The sequence below is a fragment of the Scophthalmus maximus genome, chromosome 9 (genome assembly GCF_022379125.1).
Source record: "Scophthalmus maximus strain ysfricsl-2021 chromosome 9, ASM2237912v1, whole genome shotgun sequence".
In the NCBI taxonomy this organism is placed as follows: Eukaryota; Metazoa; Chordata; class Actinopteri; order Pleuronectiformes; family Scophthalmidae; genus Scophthalmus; species Scophthalmus maximus.
In genome coordinates, this window is record NC_061523.1 from 22,027,058 (window position 1) to 22,042,500 (window position 15,443).

At 41.9% G+C, this 15,443-nt stretch overlaps 1 protein-coding gene and 1 long non-coding RNA gene across 4 annotated transcripts in view; one reads left to right on the forward strand and one right to left on the reverse strand.

Moving 5' to 3' along the window:
* Window positions 1-1,001: 1,001 nt before the first annotated feature.
* tlx2 (T cell leukemia homeobox 2) overlaps window positions 1,002-15,443 on the reverse strand; it is a 15,082-nt gene continuing 640 nt past the window's right edge. The window contains exons 1-5 of one of the 3 annotated variants that reach the window (XM_035650325.2): window positions 14,725-15,443; window positions 7,899-8,102; window positions 6,937-7,174; window positions 1,599-1,779; window positions 1,002-1,156 (exon numbers count right to left, since the gene is read on the reverse strand). The exon at window positions 14,725-15,443 is cut by the window's right edge and continues 631 nt beyond it. In XM_035650325.2, the coding sequence (XP_035506218.1) occupies window positions 1,145-1,156; window positions 1,599-1,779; window positions 6,937-7,174; window positions 7,899-8,102; window positions 14,725-15,271 (1,182 nt within the window). In that variant the 5' untranslated portion in view covers window positions 15,272-15,443 and the 3' untranslated portion in view covers window positions 1,002-1,144. The other 2 variants (XM_035650324.2, XM_035650326.2) reach the window with 2 other exon arrangements.
* LOC118319736 lies at window positions 2,369-7,415 on the forward strand. Its single transcript, XR_004796081.2, has 3 exons — window positions 2,369-2,931; window positions 4,470-4,591; window positions 6,967-7,415. It is a non-coding gene; the product is annotated as an uncharacterized LOC118319736 (long non-coding RNA).

Here is a 15,443-nt window from a genome sequence, read left to right on the forward strand (position 1 = left end):
AAAAACATCAACCTGTAATTAGAACGTCTAGATGCGACGATATCTGAAGCAGGTAATTCAAGAAGACACTCGAGGGCAAAAGTGGTCCTCCTGTGGGGGTCAGCTGCTGAATAGACGTACAAATCAAACTCCAGCTTCTTGTGCACGGTGGCCGATCATCTCTGTGCATGTCCACAGTGTTTTGCTTTCAGGTTTCAGGTTTTTCCTACTGAATTTGAAAAAAAAAACCCCAAACAAACATATAAAGAGCCAGAGATGCTGCATTTCACTTGGCGGGCGGGCTGCACACCTTTTTTTCCTTCTCTTTCTTCTTCTCGTTTCTAATCTGAGCTGGCATCGGCTTCCGAATCCTTTATTTATCCGGAGAGAGAGTTTCGCTGAGCACAATTGCTGTTTTTTTTTCAGCAACCGCTTTGCTCCACACCCGCACATGGGAGCTGTAGTCATCAGTTTTTATGCTTTTAAAAGAAGAAGAAAGGTATTGCACCGACCCCTCTGATACACTTTGACGGTATCTCACCTTTGGGTGGTTTGAAACTTTCACGTGTAATCATAGCTAAATCCCACGAGGCCAACTATACCCCCCTTAAAGAAATCATAACGTATTATTGCATGGTTTTCGTAATGGTGACAAACAAACAGGCAGCGTGTGTGTGTGTGTGTGTGTGTGTGTGTGTGTGTTGAGGAAAAAGAGTCAAGAAAAACAGAGAGGTTTGTCATCTTTTCAAAAAGTCACAATATCATTTAATATAAAACACCTTTAAATTGAACATAATGAGGAATCTTTGATCAGCAGTTCCACCAATCCACTACCACTTGAGCGCCGCCGCGGTCGTAAGGGGGAGGAGCTCGACCTCGACGGCAGCAGCTGACTTCAGTGGTACTTCCGAGTGCACACAGAAAAGGCTTGAAACATGCATTTTTTTTTACTACATTGTACAAAGTCAAAAGCAGAAAAACAGGAGGTCTTTTTTTTGTTTTGTTATTTTGGGGGGGGGGGGGGGGGGGGGGGCAGAAAAGTCTCTGCCGCCTCGTGAGGGATCCAGGGGGCAAAAAGAGGTGACAGTCTTGATAGTTGGGCATGTACAGAGGTGTCCATTTGTGTCCTGCTGGCACTTAGGGGATAAAGTGCCCTCCTCTCTTTTTAGACCGACAGCTGGAGGGAAAGCGGAAACGTGGTGTAAGGCAGGGACAATGACTCAACACACTTTCATATTAAAGAAAAACAGTTTTTTTCCGACAAAACAGCAATGTCAGTGCGGCTCCTGTCCGCAGACAGTGTATTGTCAGTCTTGGCAGTAACAGGAAGCTGTCTGTCTCTACACACATGCTCCCCCATCATGTTGCTGGTAACGATCAACGAGTGAGGAAGCACAGTGTCCGTTCAAATATGTTTGTTCTTTCCCAAAGCAAGCAGCCTTTTTTCGTGTATCTATATAACAATCCCATAATGCTGCTGAGTGTTATTTTGTCCATTTAATACTGTTGTCAATTTGATACACACACACACACACACACACACACACACACACACATACACACATACAGACACATATACACGGTCACACCACAGAAGCCACGGAGGTGACGGAGGTCACCTTATTTTCGTCTGCCCATGGCTGCAGGTTCTGCAGGGCGTAGAGGGAGGAGTTGTGCAGGCAGAGCGGGTCCGGCTGCAGGGGCTGGCTCAACGTCTTCTGGAACGCTTCCTGCTGGAGCTGCAGCATCAGCCGGTTGGCCTGCTGCCTCTCCGCCTCTCTCTCCTCGGCAGTCTGTCTCCTGGGGTGGACGGGGAGACAAAAAAAAAAGGGAGAGACAAGGATGATTTCAGACCTATATGGTGTTTCTTTATTCATTTCAGTAAATGCCACGTACAGTAGGCTACAACAGCATTGCTCGCAGTGTTTGTCCGAGAAAACAATCCCACTTTCTTTTTCAAATAAGTTCATATTTAAATAATGGTTTCCAACCTGTTGGTCAGCACCCCAGATACAAATTTGAGCTGTTAAAGGTTTAAATATTTAAGGAAAATAGGTGTAACCTGGTTAAAAATGTTATACATTGTTATAAAAATTATGTCATGATAAAGTAACTTTGTCAAAAACCTACACAAGTCTTTTTCATGAATAAGGCTAAAAAAATGACATCGTAAATATGGTAAAAAAAAAAAAGTAATTTCACGAAGAGTGAAAAAGGGTACAGAGTAAATAAATAAGTTTCAACAATATACATGATGTAGTTATAAATCTCCCGTTTTATTGTGAAAGGTCCATTGCGGTAACAGGAAGTAGTGTACGAGATGAAGAGTAATACTGGTCATTCATTGGTGGGTAAAATGTGAGCGAGAGACCGGAAGTAGAGTGGGGAGCGCTATGACGCTCGATTGACACCCAGCGGGAATTAGTCCGTGAAAAGTTTGGGCATATGAAGTTGACGTGCTTGACGGTCTTAACAAGGATATTGATATTGCCTGTACGTATTCTTTGTGTACACCTGGAGGTATTCCTATTCGTAGTTTTATCATACCGTTGTTCGCGTGTTTGTATTAGCTCCACGTGAGTGTTAGCTCATTAGCTTACGTTGTTTATTTTGTTAGCATTAGCAGCGTGAACGGGTTGTTAGCCGCTGCATAGCTAAGCTAGCTTGCGCCGAAGAAGGCTTTTTATTTACTTCATCGTCTTTGACGTGGAAACCTTGATGACTGCTGAGACTCCTGGAGCTGCCCAGCTAACGCGCAGAGCTTCTTCCACCCCGCGGGAGAGACCACGCCATGGCTGGACACTGGTCCGCCACCTTGACCGAGAGACTGGCCACGTCATCATCAGCTGCCGAGGCCACGCCTCTCTGTCGACACCTGTCTGTCCCTCGTTCTTCACCTGAGGCCTGAGAGACCGGTTAAAGCTGCAGGTTGGACTCAGGACTGAACTAAAGGTACCACGCTTTCATTTTATTTATTTGTTCTGTTGAGTGAAACGGCCAAACAGTTGTGGGCCCCTCCGCACCCGAGCGTCGCATCGGGCCTGCGACCAGGTGTTTTGGCCTGACCGATATGTCGGTGGGACGATAATATCGGCCGTTATGAACTTTTCGCAGACATATCGGTATCTCCGCTTATGTTTGCTGATATTCTGTTCAGAATAAACAATGCCCTTTTTTTTTACATTTTACGTGAAATTAATTGTTTATTTTCTTCATTTTTTAATTCTGTATATTTGGTTGAATCTGTGTTTTATTTTTATTTATAGCTATTTATGATTACGTTTCGGTTCTGAAGGTTTGATAACGACATTTTAAGATTAATTGACAGATTAATATATATATATATATATATATATATATATATATATATATATATATAGACACATATAGGCTGATGTATTGAAAATCTTGTACTCTCTAATATCTATATCGGCCCCCAAAATCCACATCAGTTGGGCTATAGTTTATATAGTTGTGTATATTTTTGAACTGGTGGCAATCTGAAGTTTAGGTGTGTTGATAACCTGGTTGTGCTAATTTTTCTCCCCATTTAAAGGGAATTGTTATTGTAATTCAAATGTAAAGGAGCAAAGGTGACATTTCAATTGCACTCACAATTTTCTTTTTTTAGTTTAACATTTCTAAAGTAAAGAGGAAGTTATTGTTTTGAATTCTGATCTGTGTGACGTTTGGTTATTGGTTTCGTTACAACTGTTTAAGCATAGGAGGTAACTATTTAGGGGTGGGGGCAAGTGATATTAGGTCTCAAAGCATTTGGTTGGTTAAATGATTATAGGTTATGGTTGCCAAAAGATTTAATAAAACCATCCTGAAAACCATGGAGTGAATGAAAGGAACCAAAAACAGCAGTTTGTAAAGTATATCTTAAGATAAAAGATTAACAGTACAAAATCACTGTAAGTAAACATTAGTGTAAATTGAGTTAACTGAATTAACGAGCTCAGGGCCCTTTCCTGACTAAAACTGTTAACTGTTTTGTAACCTGTTTTTAAACTTGTTTTACTCTGTAGCATCTTTTTTTAACAATGAAAAGTGCTTTACAAATAAATTGTATTATTATTATTAAAACCACATTGTTGCCGCTCCCTAACCACATGTTAATGATTGTAACCATGACGACGGAGGTCCAGTATTTCAGGGTGCGTCTCTTATGGGTTGTAACGGAGCACAGGGACTAATTTGGTCGTTCAGGTCGGACAACTTGTTGGCCATAAAACCAAAAATCTGACAGGTTGCAAATCACTGCATTTAAGTATCAGACTGATTCTCCACTTTTAAAAAATCTGAGAAAAGGTCAATGGAAGCACAGCACCCACAGACCAGGGAAGCGAGAGCAATGAAAAGGGATGGAAAGAAAAAAGCTTTGAAAAGAGCCTCATTTTTAAAAAAACTCACTATGCAACCTGTTCATTTGTAAATTAGCCGCGTTTGCTGCACGTTTCTTGAACATCTGTGCTTGTTCGCTTCAGCTTGGGGCTACGTGACAGCTGATCCGAGATGAGTGACAGGTGCTGGCGAGGGAACGTGACTAACGCGGGGGGAGGGGAGGAGGAGGAGGAGAGAGGAGGAACGGGACACTTCCTGCCTCAAGGTGAAAAGTTACATCTGTTTTCTTTTCCTTTCTTTTCTTTTCGACACTCGCAGCATATGTTTAACAGTAACGTACACCCTTGTACCTCGTGTCAGCTGGTGCTGATATCAGCTGTAGTGGGCGGCGGGGTGGGAAAACAAAGTGTTTTCCTGGAACACAGTGGATCTGATTCAGAGGCTGCTGGATTATAACGGTAGAAATAAAGAAGGGAACGGAGATAATAATTGTTGGAGAGAAATGAAAAAATGTTGTTCTCTTTTATCTACTTTTTTTCTAAATGGTAGTTATGAGGTTTTCTTCTGACAGTGTGACAAGAAACGTGCTGAATGGTACAATGAAGAATTCATTAGGCTCCTTTTGAAATGATGACAATGTTGCTAATAAAACAAACCATAGTAAGAGAATAACTGCTGTCAAAATCAACAAAGAACGTCAGGAAAGAATCGCGGGCAAACGCACCTTCGAAAGCAGCTCTTTCATGCACACCAACCAAACCCTCCATCCATTAGCCACACGTTATTGTTAACAGCATTATCATAATCTCGTTCGCTGCCTGTTGATTCGATTACATCCTCTCGTTACCAGCCGAGTCGTCGCGCAGAGACATCCCTCATCGCTCGTCCTGTCGGGCGCACACCGCGGGGGAAAGGAATAAATCTCGGGCGTAAAAAGTCGGCATCAGAAAAAGCGAGTTAAGCCGATTCCATTGTTACTCTTGATTAGAGCTGCAACAGTTAATCGATAAGTCGTCAGCTACTAAATTAGTCGCCAACTATTTTGATAATTGATTAATTGGTTTAAGTAGTTTTTATGACAAAAAAAATCTTTGATTTCAGCTAAAATGAGAATATGTTCTGGTTTCTTTTCTGCTCTGTGACAGTAAACTTAATGTCTTTGGTGTGTGGACAAAACAAAACATCCTCTTGGGGTTTTGGGAAACACGATCACCATTTTATGACAATTTATGGACCAAACAACTGAAAGATAATGATAATAATCGTTAGTTGCGGCCCTACTCGTGATGTGCCCCCCCCCCCCCCATTACTACAGAAGACATTTTAAAGAGGTCCTCAAACCAAATTTAAATTTTACCTTTTAAAAACAAATAAGCTAATAAATGAACTCCTGAATGTTAAGAAGCCAGAAACACAGCTCAGTTTAAAAGCTGTTTCTTTATCTGCATTAAATTCAAAAAGCTCAGGATCATTTAAAACATTAAAACCATTTAGCTGTTTGTAATTTGCCCTTTGAAACGTGCGTCCTGGCCCTTTAATGATAGCTAAGGGCAGGGCATCATTGTAATTTGATTTCCTACTCATTTACCTCCAAATGGCCATAAACAACCGTTCGAATGAAGTTAAGCAGTGTGTGTTTGTGTGTTGTTTTTGTGTCTTGTGGACTTGGCAGTCAATTCCTCCTGTGAGTGTTGCAGTATTGCTTTGGACAGCGATTTTCTAAAAGGCCTTTCAGGAGTGATTGTGCTTGGTCAAGCGAACTGGCCCTCGACTGGCAGCTACGCTAAGCAAAATAGTTGTGTTGTGTAGTATAACGCCTTGAGTGCTTCAGCTGTGTGAAACGCAAGTGAGCATTTTTGGACCGGTAACAAAACTATAGTGACACGTTCCCTGCTGCTGATTTATGGCACGTGGAAAAGCCGGAAGGGAGCGAAGATCCTGTGCTCACGAAGACGAATAGGCTTCCGAAAAAATCCACCGAGGCCCGTCACGATAATTACATTATCGAGTTATCGTACGATACATGAATATGAAATGAATCATTTTAATTGACCTCAATAACAGTGTGTGTGTGTGTGTGTGTGTGTGTGTGTGTGTGTGTGTGTGTGTGTGTGTGTGTGTGTGTGTGTGTGTGTGTGTGTGTGTGTGTGTGTGTGTGTGTGTGTGTGTGTGTGTGTGTGTGTGTGTGTGTGTGTGTGTGTGTGTGTGTGTGTGTTGACATAAGAAAGAATGTCAACAACAGTTCAGCAACGTGTCGCTGCTTCTGTTCTCGTAGTATGATTCATCTATACTGGTTTGGTGTATAAAATGTCAGAAAATATGGATTTCTCAATATTTTTTCTAAAAGGCACCATGTCTTCGATTTACCTGTTTTGTAAATCAGCAGCGACACAAATTGTGAAGGACGCAACAAACAAGCTCAAATAATCATAAGATCAAAAAAAAGGTCGTAAAAAGACGATAATATTGTATATCACCATAATTTCTGGGACAATATATCGTGCAACCAAAAACAGGTAATCGTGACGGGCCTAGTTTTTTGTGTTTAAGTCGATCAACAACGCTACGGTGAAACCGGATCATGTTTCCGCGGGGGGAAGGTAATCTTACCGCCATTTTGTCCGTCTGTTCTGAAACCAGGTCTTGACTTGTGCGTCCGTCATCTTCAGCGCCTTGGCCAGTGTGGCGCGCTCGGCCGACGCCAGGTACTTCTGCCGGTGGAAGCGCTTCTCCAGCTCGCAGATCTGCACGCGGCTGAAGGAGGTGCGCGGCTTTTTCCTCTTGGGCGGCGTCCGGTTCTGGTACGGGTGGCCGATGCGACGCGTCACGGAGAACGGCGAGAGGGCGGCTGAGAAGACAAAAGGCGAGGATTTATTAGAGGTTTGATTTAGATATTCATTAAACATTGTGTACGTAGGGGGATTTAAACATCATTCACGTCGTCCTTAAATAAGTCAGCGTTAGCATTAGCAGTCAGGTCCCTGTAAGTAATTAAGGTGTTTACACGTAAAAAGGGTTTTAGATCCATTAGTGTTAATGGTTATTTATCTGTGCTGCTGAAGAATAAACTTATTTCCCCTGAGCTTTCATTTATTTGTATTTCCCTCCTGTTGTAAAACACCATTTTCATTTTCAAGACCTCGTTTGGGTAAAGTTATTGTGCATTTTGTCTTAATCCTGGAAAAGCCAGCAGTGGTTTGATGTGAGAGTCTTAAGGCCCAGACGCTTCCGACTGAAGAAGGTGAATGTAATTACAACTAGAATTCCCCCTTGCCTGATTTTCAGAAACCAAACAGCACAATGAATCGTACAGTCAGGAAGTCGGAGGCGAAGCCATTTAGAAAACTGGAATATGCAGGATAGGTTTAAAAACAACTCAAGACATAAATGATGAATTGGCTTCTCAGACTTAATATAAGATAAATCATTTCACTTTTTTTTGGGTATAGAGCAATATCACAATGTGTAACTCACATTAATCACAAACTCCTTTCAGAGCGTATATGAGAGGGATGCACTTAAAAATGATGTGACACAAATGAGGGTGAGGTGGTTGGGAGGGGGAGACTCACCTGGGCAAGCCCCCTTAGGGAAAGGATAGTCTGCCAGGAGGCTATTGCCGTCTCGCAGGTGAGCGAGCTCGGGGTAATAGCATTTGGCTAATGTCTCCACCGTGCTCCAGACGGGGACCCTGCCGATGTCCCCCTTGGGGAGAGGACAGAGGGACCCCGGCCCCCCTGTGGCCTCTCCGGCTCGGCTCTCCTCTGCCTGCTCCCCTAAAGGAAAGGGACACACAGTAAGGTCCCACATCTGGAGCACAGCAGCAGCAGCAAGCAGCTGCGGCCGCCGGCGCCGCCGGGCAGGCTCCGACGCACAGTGGCTAATCACATGAAGGAGGCCTGAATGATGAACAGAGTCGGATCTAATGTTATTTACTGCGAGTCTCTTAAGTTAGCGTTTGGAGCGGCCCTGCTATAAAATGAGACCTCTTCCATTTGGGAAAAAAAAGTGACAACTAGCAGGGTTTTACTAAGATGGATCATATTAGCAGTCGGCCAATCAGAAACAGGGTCAACTGATGACAAATGTGATGAAGGCCAAAATATGATTTGATGACCACTGCAATGATGTTAACCCTCGTAAAACACAAACATAATTCAGATTTCAACCTAACAAAGTACAATTTTTTTTTGATTTTAAGGGATTATTTTTTATCAAATTCAAACATATTTCTGCTCAAAATATCTTCCATACAAACATCAAACATTTCTCGTTAGAGCCTGTAGCAATAATCTTGCATATACATATTATTTTCCACAGCATCCTCATTTTCAAACATTATAGTTGCACCCAGTCTTCTGGTTTCTGTGCCTCCCTCCCTTGCCCGGTGGTTCACTTTCACATATAACTGTATCTGGGTATTAATAACAACTTTATCTTCTTGCATCATAAAATATCTATGAATCCTGTCTATTTTGTCAGCCGTGGGTAAACAGAAGATCGATGAATGTAACGAGATCGTTCTTGGCCGTGGATCCACTCCCCAGCCACAGTCTCTCTCTCTCTCTCTCTCTCTCTCTCTCTCTCTCGGCTTGAAGCAGAATGCGAAAATCAACGACCGGGGAAGAAGAAGAAAAAAATCTGTTTCTCTCTCTCTGTGTATCGTCGTGTCACTCGTCCCCGGCAAGCTGTTGTTTCCATGCTGTCTTACAAGGGTGTTGATTTGTGTTTGTTTTGTCAGAAACGCTCACCAGGAGCCAAAATGAATATGAAAACATCCGCATAGGTGTCGTCGTCCCCCTCCCCCCTTCCCCCCGAGGGCCACGTGCTGCTGCTGTCGCCGCCGCTGCTGCTGCTGCTCTTGAGTTTCAGCAACCTGAAAAATTCATTTGCCACGACGACGACGACAATTTGGATGGAGAATGGAACACAAAGCTATTAATGCGCTCAGCAGACGTTTCCTGGGAGCTGCTCCGACGACGTCCCCCTGACGGTGCTGAACACGAGCGGCGAAATTGAGGCGAGCAAATGATTTTCATAAGGCAAAGATAAAACGGCTGCGACGTGCCGTTTTACAGCAGGTCACGTGAAGTTAACATTATCTAATTGGTAATATGCGAAACTCACTACTAGCTCTGCAACAGTTAATCGATTAGTCATCGACTACTAAATTAATTGACAACTATTTTGATAACCTGTTCAAGTAGTTAAAAAATTCGTCAAAATTCTCAGATTTCAGCGTCTTAAATATTAATATATTCTGGTTTCTTTGCTTCTCTCTGACAGTAAACTAAATATCTTTGGTGTGTGGCAAAACAAAACATAATTTGGGGGTCTTGGGAAACACGATCAATATTTTTCACCATTTTATGACATTTTATGGACAATAAAACAATAAATCGAGAAAAATTATGAAAATAATCGTTAGTTGCAGCCCTACTCACTACCTCATTTCCTCTTTTTCAACTGCTTTTCTCTTTTTTCCCTCTATATTTAATCTTTGGTAATATTCTCAAACATTATCAGATTTCAATTATATGTTGCTCTGATGCTCAATAACAGTAGAAAAAAAACATCCTTTTTAATATTCTTTTTGGGACTCAGACGGGCATCTGTGGTATTTAGTCATGAGTTTATGGTAAAAAAAAAAAAGTACCAATATGTTTCTATAATATTCCTATAGTCTCTCTGTTGCCATGAGTGACCTTATTGCCCTGCTTGGTGTGTTTTTTAAATCTCCTGTGATTCCTGCCCAGACCCTCGCGACCATATTGCTTTTTTATTTTTGTATAATATGAACATCTAAACATAGTTGGTTTATTTTTGACCTATATATATGTGGAGCCTCACGGGCTACATGGGTGAGCGCGGGCAGGCCTGCTGCTCCTGCTGTGGCTCCCAGCGGCAGCTCTGGCTGCATAAATCCTGCATTTACGTGGCTATTTCAGGAGCCATCTGCAGGCTCAACTAATGGACCAGGCACATAGGAGCACGTTCGCGTGGGCACAACCCAGGGACCTGCCAGCTGCTGCTGCAGCGTCACTTCACTTCGCAATGTGCAAATAAAACTCTGATCGATAAAAGGTCAAAGAGAGAGACGATGCTGCAGCAGCAGTCGCGTTGAACGTTGTGAGTCGAGGTGTGAGACTTTCGGGAATCGAGATTTATTTCTGGCTGTTACTACCTGGACTGTAAATGTAGAACAGCTGTAGTGTCAAGTTTGAGATTTTGTCGCCGAGCACTTGTTTGAAGATCAGCTCTAATAATGCAATAACACTAATCAAAATAAAACTATTATATTCTTATAATGTTCCTCTATTCTCTGGCCTCTTCTGTCTTTGCTGCCCTTTTCTGACCTGCCACTTTAAGGGCAGCCAGGCACTATGAAAATAATATTTATAATTTTTTAAGGTACGAAGGAGAATAAAAGACAAGAAAAGTCTAAAATTAATCCAAATTGCATATTATAAGTGAGCACATTTGTAATTGCAATATTGTTAAAGTACACGTTCAGCAAGTTAAATACGGATTGTGATCTGAAGAAAAATATATATCTTTCATTACCCCTAAGCATTTTCAGTGAGACTGCAAAAATCAGTTATTATATAATGAAATAATGTTTTTTTCCTCTCGATTATTAATAGTTTTCCCTGGAAAACCGTTAAAGGAGCATCAGTGTGGAAAGCCCCAAATAAGACAGTTCGAGGCCATTTACTATATTTAAAAAGAAAGGAAAATGTTGCTGCTCCCATGAAAATGAAATCATAAAAAGAAAAAAACATGCTGAAACAAAATCATCAGATTTTTTTTTTCTTTGCTCACCTAAATCAAATGAAAAAAAAGAAAACGTGTTAGAATACTAAATCTGCCGGCTGGGTAAATACAATTTAGCATAAGCATATCAAAAAAAAAGAAGAAGAATAAAATAAAATGCTACCGTGGAGAATATGTTCCCCCATAATAAAACCACTTGTACTTAATAACACTTCTCGGTGACAGCGCCTCCTCTTCCCCTCTGCGGATATTACCTTTGCGGCAATCTAATAAATATATCCGTGAAGGATTCTAAAGGGGGGAGATATTGAAATATAACATGAACATATATTGCTATTTATTACACTACGGGGCGGAGGGAGGCGGGGACACGGCCGCAGAGTCAGGGGGCACCGGGAAGTAAACACGGGGAGGACCACGGCGCGAGACCACCGTGGAAATAAAATCACACACACACACACACACACACACACACACACACACACACACACACACACACACCGAGATTTACTGCAGCAAACAAACAAAATCATGGGGTTTAATTATGTTTTTTTATTGCTGCTGTGTGGCCCTGTAGAGCTGCACGTGCTGCATTATGGCTGTATGTCTATTGCTCAAGATTATTACATTATCGTTGGTCATTATTATTATTATCATTATTATTATTATTATTATTACCACAGCAGCGTTTAAAATAGCCTATTGCTATATTTGCTAATGAGCACATATATTGTATAACCTATATATCAATTATATATGTTCTCATCGGACAATACACGTCCTCATTATGAATTTACTAGAATTTTCGTTATCACAAAACGATTTTTTATTTTTACATATTTTTACGTGCCTTTTTACTTTATCAAAGTCGTTGGCGAGCGAAAAGCAGATTTAAAATCTGTAATAATAATTATAATAATATAATCATAATAATACTATTATAATAATACAAGTTCAAATTTTCTCTTGAGGACACGCAGCACAAATAACCCTGCCGTGAACATGGTTGTACGCAACAACTACTAATATTATTTCTGATATAATAATTATGATAATAATAATAATAGTGTCAATTTTGAAATATATAAATACAAACTAAATGAATAAGTGTCAGCCCATAAGTCCTGAGTAGATCCTCAGAGAGGAGCGGAGCAGCTGATCAACATGAACTCTCCGGTAAACAGTCCTATATTTTTTTTAAAACTTGGATCAAAATTATGCCTTTAGCGCCAAATATTAAATCCACTGAATCAAACTCTCGTGAGTTAGAAGATGAATGTAGGTCAGACCCTCGGGACGCATGTCAGGGTGGAAAATTAGGAAAATTCTATTAACAGGTTTCATTTACATCCCATTAAAATAAAAAAAGAATAAAACCCTCATGACTGCAGAGCTGGATCCTTTGACAGCGTCTTTACCGTAACAGTGTGAAACCGCGCGCGTTTTTATTGCATTTTCTATTTCTTCTTCCTCCGGTTTCAAGTTGGAAAGCGAAAAGAAAAACAAGGAGCAGAGAGGAACGACTGAACCGGTTCCCTGCTCGTCAGGACGGAGGAGAGGCGATTTGATTTACGGCCTTTTATAGAAAACAGAGCAGGCTAATTCTGGATATACTGTGCGTTTGCGCGTTCGTGTGTGTGTGTGTGTGTGTGTGTGTGTGTGTGTGTGTGTGTGTGTGTGTGTGTGTGTGTGTGTGTGTGTGTGTGTGTGTGTGTGTGTGTGTGTGTGTGTGTGTGTGTGTGTGTGTGTGTGTGTGCAGCTACAGTAGCTGCTGCTGATCGTTGGGCTGATCAATACGGCGGAAAGATATAAGCTGCGAAATAATTACAGCGACACCGAGCTGCGAGGAATTAAACGAGGGGCCCTCGGTGGCTATACGAGTAAAATTGATAAGCCTATTTACACTGTATCTTTTTGCAGTTTGACATATCGTCCCCCAGTATTCAATAATTAATCGGCTGGAAAGAGAGGAATAGTGAATATTTAATGCGTGCAGAGGTGGTGGAGGGTGGAGGGTGGGTGATGGTGGGTGGGGCTGTTCTTCATTTTCATCTTCAAAACGATGAGGTCATGAGAAAAGCATCTGTGCAGCCACCACCTTCAGAATATGATCAATAAACACAAATAAAGAGAGTCTAATGTGAACAACAGCAGAGATAATCCTGCAGGTTTTTATTAGAACTATCAATAATTTATAGCTTGTTTTATGATTTTTTTTTAACATCATGTCTCTTTATTTGAATTTCTTTATACAATAAGATAAATTGTGGAGTGAAAGTTGTAAATATATATTTTGGCTATATGCTCGTTACGTGCTCTGTGCCTGTAAAACTAAACAAACACTAAAATTTGTCTTTTTTCCTATTTGAGGCTGTAAACGCCTCTTTATGTATATTTACAAAACTGTATTGTTCCGTTTTACAGGAAAGAAACACAAGCATATAAATGATAATAATTAATAATATAAACCGTGTGTCACCGAGCGAATACAAAACGTTATGCACGTTAACAACTATTAGAAATTAAAGTAGGATTATGTGAGGCAGATTATTTGTATTATAGACAGACAGTTGAATTAGGCTGGTTTGTTAATAGGCGTAATTATTAGTATTTATGTTTGTTTCTATTTAGTTATTTGTCATGTTTGCACGTAAAATAAAGTTTAAAAGGTTATTACGAGTCAATGTAGTCTACAGAGAAGGCATATTTGTGTCTTCATATTATATTAATGCGGAGTTATTGTATGTAGTAATCACGTGCTGCCTGTTGTTTTTGCAAATTCTTCAATATTTATAAATATTTTAAATTTTGACTAATTTTTAGACGATGGTGGGAATAAAAATCTGATTGTAAAATTAAATTGATGGAATTAAAATCTGACTAAACTGTCATTTCCTGTATTAGTTCATAACGCTAATAATAATAATAATACGATGGGGCAGTCCCCATTGTAATCTGCCATATGCTGTTACACTTATGATTCATCGTCCTGTTTTTCTCGATTGTTTCACAGAAGGAGAAGCAAAAAATCATTCATCCTCATGAAGAAGGAGAGAGAAAAAAAATCACAACCAAAAAAAACAAAACCGGGAACGTCGTTATCCGTCATCCTCAGTAAATGGAGAGTGATGGTGCAATACTGATTCATCAGCGTGTCCATGTCAATCTCTCCTGTCGTTCATCAGGCTGCCCCCTTACAGCAGAATACAACTGACTGTGTGTGTGTGTGTGTGTGTGTGTGTGTGTGTGTGTGTGTGTGTGTGCGCACGCACGCACGCACGCACGCACATAGGATTCGTTATAGATTACAGCTCCAACAGATGCAATCAGCAGCTCCTCTCTGTCGAGCTGTTACAGGCCCCGGATTCACCTGAGCCACTTAATCGTTCTCAAATTCAAAAAACCTGATAATAAAATAAATAATAAAATAATAAGTGTGAGCGCGTGACCTGCAGAGTGCACGAGGACGTTTCTGTAGATTATTTTTTACATCTGTTTTAATGACACACACACACACACGCACGCACACACACACGCACACACACACACACACACACACACACACAGACACACAGACACACAGATCAGCTGATGAAACTTTTTTTTTCTTTTTTCCTTTCTTACCTGTGAGTCTGTCCTTGGCGAACCGCCGGCTGCTCTCCATCCACGGGAAGGTGAAGTTTGCCGCGTTCCCCATCCCCATCCCGGGCATCGACGGGATGCCGTGTCCGATGCCCGGCGGATGCGCCGAGGGGGGCGGATGCGGCGCGGCGGCGGCTGCGGGCGGCGGAGGAGGCGGCGGCGGCATGGGCCTGTGCGCCGGCACCCGGATCACCCCGCCGGCTCCACCGCCTCCTCCACCGCCTCCCGAGTTCACGTTAACGTTCATGTTCATGTTCATGCTCACGTTCATGTTCATGTTGACGTTGTAGGAGCCGGCCAGCCCCGCCGCCGCCGCGGCCGCCATGGAGCAGGCCGGGTTGTACACGCTGCCGTAGCCGTTGCTGTAGACGTTGGGGGCCAGCGCGTAATCCGGGTCGCCGGTCCGGTTCGGCAGCATGCAGCCGCTCGACTGGTCCGAGCTGTTCAGGATCTGGTCGATCCCGAAGCTGATTGGCTCGTGCTGCTGCTGGTGCGTCTGGTTCACTTCCTCGATCCCGGTGTGCTCCATAGTTTTTTTTTATCGGTCGTGTGTGTGTGTGTGTGTGTGTCAGTATATCTGATCAGTACGCGGATGTGTTTTTGTCATTCACGCCTTTTGGTGGAAATAAATGTTTTGTATGAATGTTGCAAAAAGGGGATGCTGTGTTGTTGTTGTTGTTGTTGTTGTTCTTGTTGTTGTT